The sequence below is a fragment of the Protopterus annectens genome, chromosome 3.part0, assembly GCF_019279795.1.
Source record: "Protopterus annectens isolate FY-2018-M chromosome 3.part0, PAN1.0, whole genome shotgun sequence".
NCBI lineage: Eukaryota > Metazoa > Chordata > Ceratodontiformes > Protopteridae > Protopterus > Protopterus annectens.
In genome coordinates, this window is record NC_056731.1 from 656239103 (window position 1) to 656260818 (window position 21716).

The 21716-nt window shown below is 38.4% G+C and overlaps 1 protein-coding gene across 16 annotated transcripts in view; it reads right to left on the reverse strand.

The window, feature by feature from the left end:
• The window catches only part of LOC122796513 (poly(rC)-binding protein 3-like), an 819027-nt gene that overhangs the window by 146806 nt on the left and 650505 nt on the right, over positions 1–21716 (reverse strand). For all 16 annotated transcript variants that reach the window (XM_044065073.1, XM_044065072.1, XM_044065067.1 and 13 more), the window contains one exon: positions 17412–17540. In XM_044065073.1, coding sequence (XP_043921008.1) covers positions 17412–17540 — 129 coding nt within the window. The remainder of the gene's footprint in view (positions 1–17411; positions 17541–21716) is intronic.

Below are 21716 nucleotides of genomic sequence, written 5' to 3' on the forward strand. Positions count from 1 at the left end.
CACTTCACAGGGATGACCCTGAAAACTGCAGGCCCATTAGTCTAATTTGAACAGCCAGGGAATGAATTATCATGGAAATAAACAGCAAAACATAGTCGACCTTTAGACACTGGTCCCAACCCAGTGTGGCTTTGTCAAAGGAAGGTCCTGCCTGCTAAACCTGGTGGACATCTTTGAGAAGGTCACCAAGGCAATGATGAGGGGAAAATGTGTATACCACCTACCTGGACCTAGCTAAGATGCTTGATACAATACCACCCTTGGATATAGTTGACAAACTCACCAAACTGGGAATAAGCCCCTTCATATCTCATTGGATTGCCAACTGGCTCACATACAGGAACCCAGAAGTCAGGATTGGTGAGACCACCTGTACTAAGGGTCCCATCACCAGTGGGGTACCTCAGGACTCCATGCTGTGACCTCTCCTATTTGGCACCTTCTTCTCAGAGGTAAAGGCTAATGTCAAGGATCTTAGGCTAACCAATTTTGCAGATGACTGCAAATTGGGAGCTATCATAATTCTCGTCATGACACAAGCATCTCACAAGAGGATCTAACAAAGACAAATAACTGGTTCCAAAGTCATGGATTAAAACTCAGTACCAAGAAATACAATATAGTGCCTTTCTGGAAAATGGCTACCTAGGCTAATTACTCTATGGATAAGACACCCCTAAAAGCTGACCCAGTAGATGGTGATCTGGGAACATATTTTGACAGTAATCTGATGACCAATATGTGGCCAGGGGAGTAAGAAAATCATTCTATGTCACCCAACTTATAAGTAAGAGAATGACATCCAGGTCCAACAAAGTCACTTTATTTGGCCCTTATCAGGCCCATCATCTAGTATAAAACCCCCTTCAGCATGTACCTGACTAGATATATGCAACAGCTAGAATGCTCACAAAGGTTTCTTAAAAGGAGAATCCAGGATATAAACACATCCTACATGGATTACCATAAAGTCCTATCTGTATACTCAGTCTCCTAGAGGTTACTGAAAGGCGCTATATGCTTGGCATATAAGGCATCCTCGGATACAGTTCTGACAGACCTTTTGCACATTTGCAAAACAAACAGAAACAGAACCATTAGATCTAAGGATTTAAATTTTGCTTGTGACATAAATGGGACATACTGGTAAGACAGATATGTGTCTAACTGGATCCTCATGCCCTGGAACAGGCTCCCCATCCATGTGAAGCAGACTCCATCCCTAACCCTATTTAACTGTAACCTTGGCCAATGGATGGAAAATTTGTAATTTACTCCAGGTCTGGCACCCACGTCTCTGATAGACAGAGGCAGACAATAATCTGTGCTCCAACTAACATAGTATACCATAACTAGCACATCCCCCCACATAACCTTTATAAACTTCCTAACTAATATACACCATCTTAATAAATGTCCATGATGCACCGAAACACAAATGCATTGGGTTGTGCAGCTAGGCTTATAAAGACACTGGTGTTAATTAGCCTACCATACTCCTATGAACCTATAAACAGCTGAATAAAATCAGCTGTCCCTAGCCAAAATAAGCACAGGGCAATCTCAGAAAACATACCACCCTGATATAATCCCAACATGAATAGGTTCTACAACTAAAGAAAGAAAAATCATGACAAAAATTAGGAAGTGCAATGCCCAAGATAAAAACTCCATCATCAATCTAAACAGAAAACTCAGGGGGTTAGTCAAGTCTACCAAAGCCAAATTTGAGGTAAAGATAGCCTCCAATGCCAAAGACATCCAAAAGGTTTTCTTCAGCTATGTTTGCAACCTCAAAGGCAGTACACAGCAATGTGACAAACTAATTGATAATGGAGACACTTAAACTGAGCCAGAAGATATAGCACATCTAATGTCTGACAAATTTAGTGCCAATTTTACCCTCATCACCCCACAGACTCTCCTCAGGAATACACTTGAATATAACTCCCTCAACTATAACTAGGGAACAGGTCCTCGATGTACTGCCCAAAGCCAAAAACACTGCCAAAAATACCCTGGAGGCTTCCTTAATAGCATGAAACATGACCTATCAAGGCCACTAGAATAACTACTTAATCACAGCCTCCAGACAGGCCCTGTGCCAAGCAAATGGAAGACTGTGACTTTCATCCCACTGCACAAAGGTAACATCAAAGGACTTTGGCTGATCACTTTTGTTGTTGAATGCAAATTAGGTGCAGTCATAGAATCCTCCCGAAGAAACAAATACCCTCCAAGATGGACTGCCACTGGCTAATAGATGGTCCCAGATCCACAGTCTAAAACTCAGTGCCAAGAAATGCATAATAGTATCCTTTGAGAAAATTGCTACCCTTGGAACTTCCACATTGTTTATATACCCCTTAGAGAAGATCCAGTTGCTGACTTAGAAATGCATGTAGACAGTAACCAATTATTTGACCATCATGTGTCTGCATTAGAAAGGAAATCATTCTATGTTATACAACTTAAAAGTGGTTCAGTGATGTTATTCTGCCACTGCGCTCAGCTCTCGACAGACCAGTCACTGAGTACAATGCCCCCTTCAGTATGCACCTGTCTAAGCATAAACAACTTCAATGTTCCCAGAGGTTCCTTACAAAAAGAATACATGGCTTTAACAACATATCCTAAGTGGACCACCTCAAAGTCCTAACCCTGTACTCTGTCACCAACAGACTGCAGAGAGGTGATCTGTGCCTGGCATAAAAAGCATCCTTTGATCCCACTCTAATGTGGACCTACTGCACATTCACAAAACAGATATCAGAATTACCTGATTCAGGGACATAAACCTCGACTGCAACATAAACAGTGTCTTGGAAAATATCTCTTCTCTGGAAAAGGTGTCCCATCAAGGTGAAGCAGATTTCTTTCTTCACACAATTCAAACATAACTTGGACCAGTGGATGGGTAATCGGAATTAGACAGCCTGTAAATGCTAGACCACCCATGCCCAAGCCTACATATACTCATTAAAATAACCTTTGCTACCAAAAATTGTCAGACATATTTGGGAAGAACAGCGAGGCTTAAGAAAGCTCCATGGGTCATTAGCCTCGTATATCTAGTATACTTCTTCTGAGGCATCAAGCAAAATGGTTTGGAGGGACACATACATCTCACAGAGGATACTGCTGCTGTGGAACAGACTTCTCATCCACATAAAACAAAGTTCATCCCTGTCCATATTCAAGTGCAACTTAGACCTATGGATAGGAAACTGAAAATTTCCCCCAGGACTGTCCCCTGTACTACTAATGGACAGAGACAGTTCCTAGATGCTTTATCCCATGTATGTGTCCCCTGAAATTATCTATGGTATGATCCCAGTTATTCTCACTAGGGGTAATATATAATTAACGACCATGGGATATGTAAAAGCAATAAAATACCACATGGGATAGGTTAATTCAAGCACCAAAAGGAAAATAGGCTAGGTTTAAAATGGCCCAGAATGGCAGCTAGCCTAATACTTACCTATGAACCTAAAAATGGCAGACTCTATGGTACTTGCACTATGACAGAATAAGTAATGAGATTCTGATTCATTATCAGGGGCTGTTACAGAATCCCATTACCTGGTCCTGGTATAGTGTTTATACTTCACAGTTAAAGCACTGGACAAGCATCAAGCAGGTGTGCCCTGCCTCTGCTATGACATCATGCAAGGTGGGGGGGGGACAGCTTGAATTCAGAATCAGGGTAGCATTGCAAGATGGTAGGAGCTGTCTGCTACACCCTCATTCTTTTACAATCTGGGGGTAATGTACACACAACCATATTTTTTATGGAGGGAGGCAGACCTGAACTACAACTATTCTGTTCAGGACAGCATGGTAATCTTTTCAAGATGGGTATTTCAGCATTTAAGAAAGGGATGCATGTCTGTAAATCAGAAAAAAAATAAACAATTACATAAAGTCATTACTTTCATTAATACCTTATTTCTTGACAGCTCTTTTTGTCTTTCAAAAGGAAGTTAGAGGAAACAATTCCTTTGTGATGAGAAGACTGCAAGCATTATATCTAGCAGGTAAGCTGTAGGCAATAGCCCTCAAAATGGAGTAAATTAATATGAGATAATAATGACCCAAACATGGATATTCTGGGGTAAGAGGCACAAATCATGGCTTCGGTTTCCTGAAAATCCTTTTGTTCCACAGCATCCCATCCTTAGTCTGCTGCCTCATGGCCTGAAATATGGATTTTAATAATCTGTATGTTTTTTAGATACATTAATGAGTTCTTGGCCATTGCTCTGGGGTAATGGTCTACTCAGCTTACACTGCTGACTATATAGTATGCAGTATTCATTCTACATGGTCCATTCAGCTTATGCTGCTGACTATATAGTATGTGGTATTCATTCTACTCATTTTATAATTAGCTTTTACACTGCAGTACTGATATTTATGACTTACACCTATACAAACAGTATTTGTGAAATAAACTGTTTATAAATGGAGCAGTGAAATGTCTTAATTATTTAGAAGTTGTTTTTTTTTAAAAGATAGGTTTCTGAAGTTAGTCTGTTAAATCTACAACACATTCCAAATTCAGGCCCTTTACTCTGAAAAAGACATTCTTGATGTATTAGTATTTTCAGCTGAATGCTACGCAATGATGTTCTGAATCTCATTCTCAACAATCTGAAAATTGATTACTTGCTGCGTCTCTTATAGATACATACAGTTGAGAAAACTTCACTGCTGGATATATTTTAGGATATGAAATGCATAGACAGACTGCGAGCAATATATTGCAGCAGGCTATGGGGACAAGGCGATAATGAGCTGAATTTCATAGCCCTGAGTATGATTCCCACAATCTCCACTTGCATACTGTGTTACTCTGAGCAAGCCACATTACTAGATCAGTGTTCCTGTTAAATTAAAATTGCAGTTTTCACTCTCATTTCCTTAATAATGCGCAAACAAACCTACAACAATTTCTGTTTCTGTAATTGCTCAGGTAACTTGTTTTAGGCAGCTAGACGGCTGCTTATTTTCCTAGTTAATGTAATATGCTGTATGCGCCAGACCTGAGTCATTTTTGAAACTCTTTAAACAAGCTGTGAACATTTTTAAAGAAACAGTGTGGTAATGATGTTTATTGTAATATATGGTATTGCATACACGAGTGAGTGGTGCTGTCTGCAGTATGCTCTCCATTGTCAAATGCAGCTACTACATGCTCTTTCCACTCACTCAGTGCTGTATCCAAAGGAGTCAGTACCTTTCACACTGCACCTTATCCTCTGACCTGTACATTTCACATTGACCATTGTTTCTGGGCCGAAGGATCTTCACAATCATTGCAATATAAAAAATGCACATTTTGCTGACTTGATTAATGTGCTTCTTCATGTTGATATTTGGTGTATTTATCAAGAATAATTCTCTTGTCTTTCTCTGTAGCTGTCAAACTGTCTGTATAAATGTAATGCACGTCGAATGTATTTTACATAACCTGTGTATGCCACTGCTTTGGGTACACTGTGTATCACGTCTACTGGTATGTAATTATATAGCCTTTCCTATGTGTATGCTAGCACTCATGGGTGACAAGCTAACCAAAACTATGAATACTTTCCCACAGGTCCTAGATGGGTAGTACCCTAGGATGCTCACACATACTGGATTACCTCCACAATGGGAGATAGTGTAGTACGTGATACTAAGGTATGTCTATTCATCAGCTGTGCAATAGCTGTTATGCTGTATCACACTTTGGATCTGTATTCTATAGGTACATGGCTATAATTCTCCTGCTATATGTTTGTTTTTGTGGAACACTTTTGCTTGGAAATTATGTCTTCTCCATTGTGATATTGCTTATATTTGTAAGGATTCCTTTGTACAGACATAGCAGTATATCCACTTTTATACATGGGTACTGTCTCTGGGTACTGATCCATATTTTGTTACATTCGTCTGTTGCCTGTAGCTGTTTCACATTTTCAGCATAGAAAGTTGTATGCCAGCCACACCTGATTGCATAATCTGCAAGTAGTTGTATATTTATGTGGCTGTGTAGAAAAGTCAATGATTACAATGTAATCCTAGAATATATTTTTATTTTCTCTCTCTCTCTCTCTCTCTATATATATATATATATATATATATATATATATATATATATATATAAAACAACAAAATGATCTCAGATATAAACTTTAATCCACGACAAATAAAACACTGGTAACAACTGGTAAGTGCTTTCATTCCCCAAAACAAGGAACTTCATCAGCCCAAGTTACCACAAATTCAAAAAAAAACATTAAATATGTTTTAAAACAGTCACATGACATCTCTCTTGTCATGTGACTCAACGACTCATGTTTTAACCCTTTCTTTTTTAAAACAATTTTAAAATTCTCCCTGTCATTCATACCAGGGGAATTACATGCATTTAATCTAATCTGCCAACAATATTCTTTCCAATCCAAATTTTAGAGGATAGGAATTATACCATTTGTTTAAAATATAGTTTTAATTGTAGGTCTAAATTTGTAGTATATATTGTTCTGTGTAACTTATGTTCAGGATTTTATATAGGAAGAACTACGAGGGAGTTTTGTAAAAGAATGTATGTGTGCAACAGAGTGATAGGAATACAAGATATGAGTAATGGTTTGGCAAAGCATGTTGTATTAAAACATAAGGGCAATAGTGAGGTGAGTTTTAACTTTTCAGTTATAGAACAGGTTTTGAATTATAGTAAAAGGTCAGATGCAGAAGAAGATTTGGATTGGAAAGAATACTGTTGGCAGATTAGACTAAATGCATGTAATGCCCTGGTATGAATGGCAGGGAGAATTTTAAAATTGTTTTAAAAAAGAAAGGGTTAAAACATTAGTGGTTGAGTCACATGAAAAGAAAGATGTCATGTGACTGTTTTAAAACATATATAATGTGTTTTTGAATTTGTGGTAACTTGGTCTGTTGAAGTTTCATGTTTTTGGGAGCGAAAGCACTTACCAGTTGTTACCAGTGTTTTATTTGTCATGTATTAAAGTTTATATTTGAGATCATTTTGTTGTTTTATTAGTTGTGTGTATATGGTCAATATATTAAGCCTTTATATATATATATATATATATATATATATATATATATATATATATATATATATATATATATATATATATATATATATATATGTATACATATATGTGCACACAATGGTAGTATGTGTACATATAACTATAATCTAAGCAAAATGAACATAAAATACATTAGTGCATTACATAAAAAACATGAGCATTGCCAGTATTGCATCTTGTATGCATATCACATGTGAACACTATAACACTGTTTCTTATAATGTTCTTTTAATTATGTCAGATTTCTAGTGGGACTTAGTACTGCATTGTTACAGCTGCCACCTATTTGTGAAGGACAGTCCCTGTTTGGGCAGCTGTGTCCTGAAAAGAAAGACCAAATGACATGAAATTTTAGGACAAAAATGTTTCCTAACTTTCCTCTGATAGCTGCATACATCAATTATTTTGTATCTGCAATACCTATCTATTATACCAAGCAATAAAGACAACTCATATTCTACAAGAGTGAGCTTTTATTTTGGCAAAAAAATGAAGTTGTATTTTGCACACGGTAATGGATGTGGTTGGTCTTCCTAAATCATAAATATGTCCCACTCTGGGTGTCTGAAAAGGTGGCAACCCTAAGCAGTCTGGGTGCACACTGTGTGCTAATCTGCTGCTCAAGATTTTTATACATTCGCACAACAGCAATGTAGAAATACTAGGTGCAGTAGCACAGGAAATCCAAATCCTCTCTTGGAATCAGGTACGGAACTCCACCAGTTCACCAGTTCTTATTTTTCTTCCTGGTTTGAGGATTGCTGAAACCCTATATTTTGGAAAGAGTAGAGAGTAACCTTTGGGGTAACATATACCCCAAACGGATATGCTTTTGTAATCCAAGAGTTAGGCTTTTTTTCAGTGGTGTTGAAGTTCAGTATAAAACTTGATAAGTAAATGAGCAGTCACTGAAGGCTATTGATCTGAAGTGGCATAACAAACTTTCTGCCTGTATGTGGGAACTGGTACTACAAGCATGATTTGGTGTACACCATGTGCTGCAGCTGTACTAAGGCTTGTAATGTCTTACTACAAGGTCCAGGATGGTTGCAAACAAACACACATACACACACACACATAAGCATGCAGATACACGCATGTGCACACATGTACACAAAGTAGTGCCATCTCAAGAATTAGCTCATGTGAACCCAAGTGATGATTTGGCAGTACTTTCCAATAAACTAGAACTGCACTTTTTCAGTCATGCACAACTGCATGCTACTTCAGTATTTTCAGATTGCGTAACACATCCACGACATACATGTATGCATTATCTATACAGGTGGCGCTGTAGAGGCAACCACCATCAGGTGTTGTCAGTGGTTATGTAGAAGGCACAGCAGTGATCCATTTACCCCAGGAAAATGGAATGTTTGTATATAAATCTTATTACATGCTCCTGTTGCCCTGAGTATACTTAACACTTCCTACATCTTCACAGGGTCAGGTACTGCTCCTTCACATAAGGTCACACTAGGAGCTGCAGCTGGAATTTAGAATCAGGAAAGACAGCACTACAGGATGATGGAGTTTTCACCCTGGGCCTTTTGGGATGGGAAAGTATGTGTGTTTCTATGATCTTTCACTATCTGTGTACTCTTAAGAATTTTTTTAGATTTGCTCCTATATACTGTACCAAAATGAAACTAGGGAGTAGGTATTGTTGTTCTAAAACATGGTCAGACTTTTTAGTTTAAGACATTCCTGAAATGCTCTCTGCAAAAAATTCCTGTTACCAATATTTCACCAACACTGTATCACATGGTACTGTAACTGTAAAAATGACATTAGGTAAATAGCCAAATGCTTCAAAATAAGACATGTTGTAGGGCTAATTTACTTTCCTGGTACTACTGATATATGTATACTGCAAACTGTGAAATCATATGAGTGGGATGTGGTACCAAAAATTAAAACCTCACAAAGAGACTGTACTTTTTAATAATTAGACTAGTTTTAGTATAATATGGTGTTACCAGAACATAATCAGAGGTTACAATTGAGCTGACAGATTCACAAACAACGTCTGTAGTCCCGTAAATGTTTTTTTTGTTTTTCGCATTGTGTCCAAAACATAGTCCAATCAATAGCACATTTCATAAAAGGAATTCAATCTTATGTTCCACAATGCACAGACATACCCCATAAACTATGAATTAAGCATATTAATGAACTATGCATCAACTGTGATTTGAGCCCCTTCTAATGAATATCATGAAATAGCCATCAAATCCTCCCTTTGAGTTCTCCACAAGCCTTTGTACCATGGAAATCAGACCCCTGTTGTAAAATGTCTAGCCTGAGAACTATGTACAGGCAGAGCATTCTTCTTCTTCTTTCGGCTTTTCCCGGTTAGGGGTCACCACAGCAGATCACCTGTCCACTCATGATTGGCAGTGGAGTTTTACAGTGTCGAGTTGCCAGCCCAGCACCCAATCTTCCACGGAAGGCACACAATGCACACACTCATGCCTAGGACCAATTTAGAGTATCCAATCTACCTATGTACAGGCAGAGCATATTATTTCCAAAAGATAACACCTATAATCTAAAACTCGTACTTGCCTTTAAACCTGTGAACCTTTACAACTCTCCTTATGAGCACTACCTTGCAAACAGGCAAATGACATGCTGGCAAAGATTATATTTTCATGTTAAGAAGGTTAGGTTTCAAGAAATGCAAACCACAAGAGGCAACAGTGGATCATATGTTTGGGGGTGGGACTAACAGGTGACATGCAGGATGTTGTGCTTGCTCAATATGTGGACATACAGCACAGTCACATAACATTTGTGCCTGAATGCCATTGAACAGGACACATCACATTTTATCTTGGAGGGGACACAGTGCACTTGGGATGTGGACCACATCACTATCTGTCAGTCTAGCACAGCACAGACTTGTATAGCATGGGTACGTAACAAGGTTATATTTCAAGGATATGTGTTTATATCGATATAAAGGAGACAGTGTCATCCTTGTAGATTCCATTGCAACTGCTGGAACTTCAATCCCTTCACTGTCACAGGCTGGAACAGTTCACAGGTATTTTGGCTCATTGGTTGTGACTACAGAGAATAAACACATTGCATTTATTACAATGAAAGGATCTGTTCTTTTGTCTGTGAAATAGGATAATACCTTCTTGTTTTCTACTACTGATGCTTCTTCATACTTAAATTAATATATTACAAGGTCTCTTGCTACCTTCTGACATTGCTTGCTTACATTTTTCCTGCTGTTACTCCTCCCTCAATCCGTACCCTTTCCTAGTTACTTGCTCCACAGCCACATTAGTTGTCATTTTTGCACTCAGTTTAAGATATCAAATTTAAGCCCATTCATCCAACCGTATGAACCTTTTTGTTATCTTTACTGCATATTTTATTTTTTGCAAGTCTTGTTGCATAACTTTCTAATATAAGCAAAACATTTTCTTACAAGCCTTCTGCGAGATAAATTAAAGATACGGACCTTTGTGGTATTCTACCCCACTGAGTACAAGCTTTCAGCCATCCATGTGAGTTCCATTTGCTATAGTCCTCTAATCCTTATTTTCCAGCAAATATTTTATCCTTCTTATCACTCTAAGACCAAAAGTCTACATAATTTATCCATAAACTTTCACAAGATACCATGAAAAATGCCTTGCTAAAGGCGAACTGTATCACATCTGCTCCTGTCTGATGTAATACCATGGCTGCTTAGGCAAAGACTTTTTAAATAGTAAAGGCAAACATGTTACAGGTGAAATGAAATTGTATTTTTTCCTGTGGTCAGGATCTGGGGCCATACCTATAGATATGAAAAAAATGCTTCAAAGAGAGAAGACTTGGTACATATTGAAATATAATACATTTTCCAGCTAGTTGCTTAGATCATGCAAGTTGATATCAGACTTGTTGAAGCACAACAGCTCAAGTATTCATTTTTTTTCTTTTATTAAGACACATTCAATACACATATGAGTTCAATCCAGTTTCTCGTGTGTCTTTTTGGTAAAGGATCTAGTTTGTAGCCTTCTACTGAAACAGTGAAACAGAATTTATACTTACTGTAACTACTCTTTCTCCTCAATACCAGTAGCATAGTTAGGGTGAGGTGAAGGGTGCAAATGCCTCAGGTGCAAAGTATTGGGGGGGGGGGGGGGCAATCAGCTGATCCTGATCTCTTTTTATCTCTCATTAGTACATGCCATCTTTTAAAAGCTGGTATTGTATCTGCAGTCAAGCCTGAGTGCTGTAGCACTCCCTGTATGGGCTAAGCTATAGCAACAGTTTGCAACATTGTAGCAAGCACTTTGCTACAGTTTAAAAATAAAAAAGAAATCTTTTTTTTTAGTTGAAACCTGAGCACTGTACCACTCTGTGCAGGATATAAACTGTAGGAACTGCTTGCTACATTTGTAGCAAGCAGTTCTCTACAGTTTAAAACAGAAACAATTTTGTTTTTACAAAAATCTGAGCTTCATGCAAGGTATGCCTCAGTTTAAAAGAGAAACAATTTCTTTTTTTTAACTAAAACCTGAGTACCATAGTGCTCCTTACAGGTTAGAAACATTTTTTTTTGTTTAATTGAGAGGATGGAGGTTTGGAGCAAGCCACATCAACAGGACCTGATTGGCTGTGGCAGGAGGGGTGTGTGCTGTGTATCTGGCTATCTGTCCACCTGTTCGGTGTGCCAGGAGAAGAGGTAGATCTTTTGTGAGGTGGGTGCATGTATTGGGTACTGTCTGCTGGAAGCCAGCCAACTGGCAATATTTTTGTTTTGTTTTTTGATTTGTTTTTGTTCCTGACATGAAGAGTTGAAGGTGGGACGCTAGTCCATGGTATTGGCACAGGGTGCTCATTGAGCCAGCTACACTTCTGTTCAGTACAGTGACCTTGGAATGTAAGCAATAATGTTTGGTGGGTTTGAGGGTTTGCCATTTATGCAGGGGATGTAGTGGGGCTTACCCTTCCAAAAAATGATTGTAAAACATGGCACATTTGTTTAAATTACTTAACACGGTGAATGGAGTATCTTTGGCATAGGATGGCATAAGTGTGCTATGTGAACCTGTGTGCCATTCATAAAGACAGATGTCTTTGTATGCAGTTTTATATATTTTTTCTAGCAAGTTACTCATCACTGTGCACAGATTGTCTCCTATTATTGTATAATTCCCCTGAGCCCCAAATCTTCTCTATGCCATGAAAACATTTCAGGAATGTTATGCAGATGTTTAACTTCTCCAGGCCTGGTTTACAATCCTTACCATACTGGCAACAACAAGGAGGAGTGTGATCCTGGGTGCTTACAATGCTACTTTCAGAGGCAGGCTTGAATAGATATGAATCTTTCCCCTATTGTATGTGCTGCTGTCACTTATGTAAGCTTGGAAAGCACTGAGATGTGGCCTTAGAAGCCTCCCTATTATGGTCTCTAGGGTGACACTTCCTCCTAGCCCTTTCAATTCACTCAGCATAGTTGCAGTTCTGAGTCTCTCTCTTCCCCAAAGCTACAAGGTATGGACTCCCCCATTACAAGAACATTCTTCTTGTCCCTCACTATCTGAAAGGTGAGCCAGCACAGCCTCATCACTCCTCCAACACCAAGTCCATCAGGTACTCTGGCCACTAATTGAACTAACATTGCATAGGTCCTAGTCAGTGCTTTATCCCTTTATACCAATGGGGGTGATTTATGTCTGTGTTTGGTACCAGTTTCCATACCTGTGAATTGTGGTACTGAAAGCCAGTGTACTAAACACACCTGCACTCTACGGGCTGGATTCTGGTATAGTGAAGCGAAGGGGGAGGCTGTCTGTCCTTGCTACACTGTACTGTGCAGTGTACCCTGCCCCCTGCAATTACACCATCCTGGGGAGGGGTGCAATACTTTACAATGCCAATGTATTGAATTAAATGGATTTCCACTACACCCAAGCAAGGTAATGAAATTGCCTAACATTTTATGTTAATGAATCTTTTTACCTATACTGATCATAGTATTAGAACCACCCAAAGGTAGGTTCATACCTGCATTTCCCACACCCAAAAAGAGAGAGAGGGATATGGGGCCAGTAGCCCACCAGAGATTTCAGTCTATTTAAAAAAAATACATGAAAGCAAACCATCTGACAAAGAATTCAGGGGATAGTCTGCACTACACACAACTGGACAAATATGGTGCCTGTCACATACAAGTGGCTTTCAAAACCTTCAGTAACGCTCCACCTGTATGTGGAACTAGGTACTGAAAGCAGTCTGGCATCCAATCAGGTACTGCATTTCCATCTTACTGAGAAGCTCATTCATTTCAACGAGCGTCTACATCGATTCAGCCTCAGTGTTGGATTATTTTAGTGAGGTAAGTCCAACTGCCCTTTTTAAATCAGTCATAGTATGCTGAGTGGTGACCATTGGTGTCCTATCTTTAGAACTCATTTATGGAGTAAAACATTGAGTTTGACATGTTCCATACCTCTCAACTTCTTAGCTCAAGAATTATGGACAAAGCTAAACGTAACTGAAGGAAAAAGCCAAAAATCTGGTACAATTTTTAAATAATGCTCAAATTCACTTAAGATATAAATAGAACAACAGATCTTACTGCATTTTCTGAAGAATAAGAAGTGTGAAAGTTTTTGATTAATGGTAACCCTCAGTAATTTACCAGAAAATCACAAATTTTAATCGAGACATGGCAAAAAATATGAATCAAAATAAGAGACGTTCAGCAAGGTCTGGACTAGTTGAGAGGTATGTTCCAAACTAAAACCTTTTGGAATCTGAATCTATGTTTATGAATTCCTTGGTAGGCTCAGTCCTATTATTATAGGAGCTAAGATAAAGCTGTATGTTTTATTTTATTATTTTGTAACTATAACTAGGGTTGACAGGCTCATTTATCAGTACAGTGCATACTCACATTTGTACATAACAGCAGGAGATCTGCCCACATCTCCTATCACTAGATTTGTGGTAATGCCAGCACAGGAAAATTAATTACCAGATTTAAAGGCCACCTCAGCACTATGTAAGATTACTTATTTTGCTTTGAGAAACCAAGTTCTGTCCAGGTGCAGTCATCAGGTGCTCAGTCTTCTTATAAAATCCAACAGCCAACAATACAAGACAGCACTCCTCCTTCCTGGAAATAACTTACTGATGTTCACAATAAATTATTTCCTGGAAGGAGTGCTGTCTTGTATTTTGGCTGTTTTATATTGCTTCGACTCATACCAAATGCAATTATAGTCTTTAGGAATAAAGCCCATTTCTACTAAACATATACTTTTCCTTTATAGTTAAGTCAACCTCATGACTTAAGGGCCGGCACCAGATCTGTGATGTGGTATTCAGAGTGCTATTGAATGCAAGAAAGCATTTTTTACAGGGAAAGAATAAAAATGTAGATGCTGTGTGAACAATGAAGAGAGACAGTTTAAGCTTGGATTTGGAGACTCAAATCTTTGTTATCAGAATCTGAGTAGCTATTTTCCCTTAATACTCAAGACAAGTTTTAGTTTATTTTGAGAATTACCCTATAGTGGATAACATTAATGTCAAATAACTTCTTGAAGGGGAAATGTTAATAACTAAGGATGATTTTCAACATACTTTCAAAAAAGAATTATAATTTGATAAATAATATGAGGACTTGCACAATGATTATGCAAAACAATACACCTATATCTGAGAAAAGAAGTATAGGCTGTAAGATAACCTATAAAGGAAGTACTCTGAGTGTCTCTGTTTTGCACATACTGTATAGTGCTGTATAAAATACATTTTATATGAATGCATATCACTATTATGTTGTATTTCTAGTCAGTGGGCTACACTCTAAAACCACCCTTAGTACACCAGTCAGGAAAATTCTACTTGCCCAGTTCAATACCTCACAACACCAAGGTACTGGATTGAATGGAGGCCTGCCATGCCCAGATAAGATAATCTGGTTCTGTAACCATCACATTATCTAGTCTGAGTATAGTGTGAAGCTAACCGGCCTAAGTTTTCAGGCAGAGCAGCTACATCTGTATAAGCATTCAGTGCCACAGCACCATCTGTGGATTGGGCTAATGAATGCAGACATGATGGCCAACATGGGTGTCATACCTACATTCACTATGTTCAAGAAGAGGGACATAGGTGTGGGACCACTATCCCACCAGGGAATGTAATCTTTTTTTTAAAAGCTTTCTAATACAAGCTGACCCTTGAGAAGTTCTTGACCTGGATCACACTACTCAGTCCTGATCCCAGTCATGTCTCACCACAAATCCTAATATCTGTAGTACAGCTCCACTTGTATGTGGAACTAGGTATTGTAAGCTCTCCAGCTTCCCACATGGTATTGCCTGCAGTGCCATGTAAAGTACAGTAAGCAAGGGCATAGCATCCAGGTCAAGGGATATTACACCTCCACTGTACTCTATACTCATCAGACCACTAATAGAGTATAATGCATTCGTTTGCACGTACCTCATCAGACACCTGCAGCAGCTGGAGAGATCTCAGAGGTTTCTCATTAAGAAAATACAGGGACTCCAAACCATGACCTATGTGGACAGGCTGAAAACCCTGTCACTTTATTCTGTATCTTATAGGCTGTTGGGAGGTGACTTGTGCCTGGCATATAGGGCAATCTCCAACCCTGCCTTAATGGAAATGCTGCACATCCGCAAGTCAAATGGCTCAAGAGTAATTCGTTCTAGGGATCTCAACCTAGGATGTAACATTAACAGATTGTGCTGAACAGACAGATATGTCTCCCAGACACTGCTGCTTCTTTGGAATAGACTCCCTACTCATGTAAAACAGAGCTCCTCACTGACCATATTCAAATGCAACCTAGATAATTGGATGGGAGACCACAAATTTGCCCCTGGGGTGACACCCATGTCCCTTATAGAAGGGGGTAGTTGATGTTGATCACAGACCTGCTCTATACATAAATTTGATCTGTGAACTACCCAAAAAAGAACAAATGGGATTACTTGGGATTAACATGGCTAGGCTTGTAAAGGCTCTACAGTCGCTAGCCTAGTAGCCTCCTATGAACCTAGTACCACATATAGGTGGAGCTTCTACCTTTCCAAGAAGTCCATTCATTTCAATGGAGTTCATTCTTAACTTGGTGCCGTACATTAGTGAGCCTTAACAATGTTTAATGCTCAAAGATTTTTGGCAAGGTGAGCCTGATTCCCATTTTGGAAGCAGATGTAGGAGTTCTGAAAAACCCCATTAGCATACTCAGAATGGGGACTGGTGGACCCCTCTCTTTTGAAATTAGACATGGAGTAACTGCACTCATGTTACTCCATACTAGGGTCTTTGGGAACCTGGCCTAATGTTTGAGGTATATAAGTCATAGATGTATGTTTAATTCAGCACTGAGCTTTTCTCCTTGGGTCTTTACAGAAAATGTGTTCTGCCTAGATGCATATTTTGGCTATCTACATGAATATGTGAACAAACACATACATGTATACATGCTGGCTTTGTGAAAGCAGAAACATTTTCAAGCATGAAATGAGAGTACAAATAAGTTTAGTAACTTGCTCAGCAAAAACAGTATGCAAGTAGGTATTAGCAAAATATGAACACACATTTCTAGCATTACAACTTATTGCATTTACCATTATATTATACAGCCTCTGTGAAAAAGTTAAAATCCCATTAAAACTATTTCTGAAACTTGAATACCTGCACAGAGAGACATTTAGATCTGTTGTGTTTTGTCATCTCACTAACTGAATGTATAGGCAATACAGAATGTATACTTAATGGCAGTTACTCCTGCTAAAGATAAATATGTCAATAAAAATTTCATAAATTAATAATATGCCAACATATATATATATATATATATATATATATATATATATATATATATATATATATATATATATATGTTCAGCTCAAATAAAAGTTCACCTTGAAATTGATCTGATCAACAAATATTCAGAATAAATAACTCTTGAAAAATGTATTTGAAATGCAATTTTCATGCACTATTTGGAAACTGTATGCTGAAAATCACAATGAATGTAATTATTTGTGGTAAAAAGTTTGAATTTAGTGTTGTTTTTTTTTTTTCTTGTTATTTTGCTGTACTTGTTTCTTTACTTATAATACATCTAGACAGTTCTAAAACATCTACAGCATGGAAGACCATCTTGGAGAAAAGTCTTATATTAATAACAGAGGCCAGAAGATATTTTATGTTACCTGAATCCACTCCTAGGCACTATCAAGTCATTGTTTTCTATGTCTTTTAAACACAAAAAAAAAAAACATTCCTACCTCTAGCATCACCACACAAATCTGTTTTACACAGTGAATAATTGCATCAGGTGTGCCTGATATAGTGACTGCACGTTCCGTGGAGTTTGGCAGCATATCACCTGCTACTTGTACCTGAGCTCCTGTAGACTGAAACACAAATGATACAATGCATGTAAAAAACATTAACACAGATTTAATCAGATTTGTATAAAATAGCTCTGTAAATTTCAAATATCAGGTTGTTTAAAGCAAATACAGTGGTTGGTAGATCAGGCATGAGCTCGATTCTGCTTTATTCCTACCGTGTTTATCATGTTTGAGGGCAATAGACAAGATTTTTAAATTCAGATTTGCTTTTGAGAAATTAACTTTTCTATGCAGCACATATTCAATGGTATTACACATATTAAACCAAATACTACCTAGTCCTATTACAAACATAACTGAATAAGCTTAATTGTAACAGTTTTCCTTTAATTAATAAAATGACCTGCAAGCATATGCCACAATCAGTGTCACATTGTGAACACAGTACATTTCAGTAGTTTAGAACTTCTGAGGTCAACTACATGGTATAGAGCAAAAAGCCCTGGTTATAACCCAGATTTTCTGGGTTTCACTAGCAATAGGGTTGGGAGGGTGGCCTAATGGTTAAGGTGTTTGCCTTACAAACACAAGGTGCAGGGTTTGAGTCTCACATGGGATAATTGGCTAGGCTTAAAAAGGCTCACAAGGGCAGTTAGCTTAGTACTAATCTATGAACCTATGAACCTATGAACTTGGGCCTTGTATGACTTACTGTGGGGAGTGGCAGCTCTCTCAGGGGGAAGGATGGGACCCCCATTCCCAAGGTGCAGAGTCTATGCTAGAATCTCCATTGGAGACCGTAGATCATCAGGAGGTGTTTACTTTAAAGGGAAGGTGAGCAGGGCCTTCTTAAGGGTTATGCCAGTCATGTAAGTGGGTGACATGGTCTCTAAAAGGCTAACTGCACATTGAACTCTTCAATATCTATGGACATGTAAAGTGAGGAAAATGGTAACCCCATTAACAAAAACTCCTTTCCATGATGGTTCCACCATGATTGTCTCTAGCTGTGCTGGAACAAATGGGAGGAGTTACAAGAATTGGCTAATTGGTTAGCTTGTGAGTGTCTGTGTCTGTGCATGTCTGTGTGTGTGGGGGCAGGGGGGTGACACAAAAGAATGGAGCTTTCTCTGAGTCAGAAATCACTTTTATAATGTAGCCATAAAGCACCAGCAGCACTACATGCATATTTTCACATAATATGATGAGAGAGAAAATAAAAATGGGAGAAAAGGGGACTTGAACTAAGAACATGAACGCACTGACATATACAAACTCATCACATAGTCAGTGTTTATAAATTTAAAATGCCTGTATTAATCTGAGGCTTACTACATTTTGAAACACAATACAAATTATCTGTCATAGGATTCTGGTACAGCACATTGCATCAGAGTTTCTTATATTCTTATAAGCTTTATAGAGGTGGACATACTCATCTCTTTAAATACTCATTGTAACACAGCTCTTTAATTTAAACAATATGAATGCTAAACAGAAGAGAAAATATGACATAAGGCAGCACATTCTGTTTATTAAACCACGTCTAGGGCTTTGGCACGAATGCCAGACGGCATTTGTAAAATCCTTTAATTTGCTGTTGCTGTCTGCAAATGTTCTAGATATTTATACTCAAGACACTTTTGGCTACTAAAACCTGTGTTTTCTTGTACCGGCAGTTGCCTGCTATTTTAACTTTGGATTAAATGTACATCTCTTGCAACCTACTGTTTCCTGTGCTGATTTTTTTGTGAATTTGTTGGTACTGTTTTAGGCAGAAATTTCTAGCTATGTACACTTTGTTCTTTAGTATAGTCCATCCAAGCTATTAAAGTGCATTGTTCATGTTTATAAGATTTATTTATTTATTTCCAGTTTGATAACCGGGGAGGTCCACTGGGCTGAAGGAGCCCGTTTTCAGTGGAGGCCCGGGGAGAAAAGCTCCATATTACACAGAATTAAATAAGCATGGAATTATATAATTTTATAAAACAAACGTAAAATAATATGATGAGATATAGCAAATTACAAATGCAAACAAGAAAAAATAAAAATATGAATGCACTTCATGACATTACATACATAGTTAGTTAGAGAGGCATTTGCACGCAGGTCATAACATACATACATAGTTGGTTAGAGACCCATTTGCACAGTGTATGTTTGAAGAGATGTAGCAGGATAATCAGGACAAAGTAATAACTATCAGTTTGTAAAACTTCTATAAGTAGTTGCAAAGACTGAATATTTGCAGGTTAGTAGTGAATATAGGTTTTTGTAGAATAGGGGAGGAAATAAAGGTGGAAAGTATAAAGTGTAGTATGTATACATACAAGATTCTGGGGTAATCAGAGAGAGGCAGATATACAGTGGAGAAAGAGGCTGTAGTTTAGTAGTAAAAGTGGTGTACACACTTCTTAGGTAGTTAGTATCAACTGTTAGTATCAAACTTATGTATAGGTAGAAGAGAGAAATATTCCAAAATAGGGAGAGAGAGCAGAGATAGAAAGCTACGTACAGTATTTACATTATATACATTCAAGGTTTTGAACTTATATTACTTTAGATTCAGAGCTGGGCAGCTGTTGTGGAAAACAGCATCGTGTAGTGTTAGGAATGGCAGCATGGAAATCATTGATAAATACATTAAAGAGCATAGGACCGACTATGGACCCCTGGGGAACCCCAGTTGGGGTAGGTAGGAAGGTTAAGGTAACAGTTTGCCATTTTACAGCCTGGAATTTGTCACAGAGATAACTATTAAACCAGGTAAGGGAGTTTTGAGAGAGATTGAGGTTATAAAGGTGAGTCAGAAGGTGGGTATGTGAGACAGTGTCAAATGCCTTGGATAGATCTAGAAGGACTGTGGAAACAATTTCTCCAGAGTCACGAGCATGGTTTACTATGTCTAAAAAACAGAGGAGAGCAGTTATTGTACTATGGCCAGGACGGACGCCATGTTGGGTAGGGGTGAGGAGTTGATTATTGATGAGGAAGGGCATGAGCTCGAGGTGGATGCATTTTTCAAGAATTTTTGAGATTGGGGAGAGAATAGCTATTGGTCGGAAGTTTGAGATGTTATTGTTTTTGCCTCCTTTGTGGAGGGGTAGGATAAAGGCAGCATGCCACAATTTGGGGACATAAGATTCCTGTATGGATCTATTAATTAAAATGCTGATGGGGATGGTGATACCATCTGCAGCAAGCTTTAGAAAGAGTGAGGGGATATTGTCAGGGGTGTTGGAGCATGGCTTAAGTCTGGAGAGAAGCTTTTTGATGTAAGAGGTGGAGACGGGTTTTAGATAAAATGTGGGGGTAGGGTTGGGAGTGGAAGGTTGAGTAGAGGAAGGGGAAGTGGGATTGAGTGGAGGGGACGACGTGATTGGGAAAGGTCTTAGTGAGTTCAGCTATGGAGTTGGTAAAGAAGGTGTTGAATAAGATGGCAGTTTCTGTGTCTATTTTATTGTTATTAGGACAAGGATTGGTTTTGGTACCTGGTTGCAGAATAGAGTTGATGGAGTTCCAGAATTTTTGGGGATTTTTTGAGTGGGTAGACTGTAGTTTAGTGTAATAAGATTTTTTGTCTTTTGTAATATGCTTTTTGGTTAGGTTGCGTAGTTGCTTATATTTAAGAAGGGTATCAGGGAGTTTATTTTGGTTGAAAAGTTTCCAGGTCTTGTCTCTTTGTTGCATAAGTGTTTTAGTGTCTTTAGTTAGCCATGGGGCAGAGTTGGGTTTTATTCCTTTTGTTCTAGGTGGGGCTTGGGTGTGTAGGATGTCTAGGAAGGTTGTATTATAGAAACAGACAACTGGTGCCAGAGCCATGGCCTCAAGCTAAATGCCAAAAAGTGTATAAAAAGTGTATCCCCTTTGGCAAAAACAAAGTGCCCACAAATTACCACATAGGTGGTAATCCATTAAGTACAGAAGAAGTAATTCGGGACCTGGGGACCCAAGTTGATAGCAATCTCTCATTTGACAACCACGTGGCCAAAGTGGTTAGAAAAACATTTTATATAGCCCACCTAATCATGAAGGGATTCACATCTAGATCAGGGGACATCATCGTGCCTCTTTACTCATCCCTCATCAGGCCCATAATCGAGTACAATGCCCCTTTTGGGATGTACCTTACCAGACACCTGCAGCAACTGGAAAGACAAAAGTACCTCACCAAGAGGATCAAAGGGCTCAAACAGATGCCATATGCTGCCCGGTTAAAGAAACTCCAGCTCT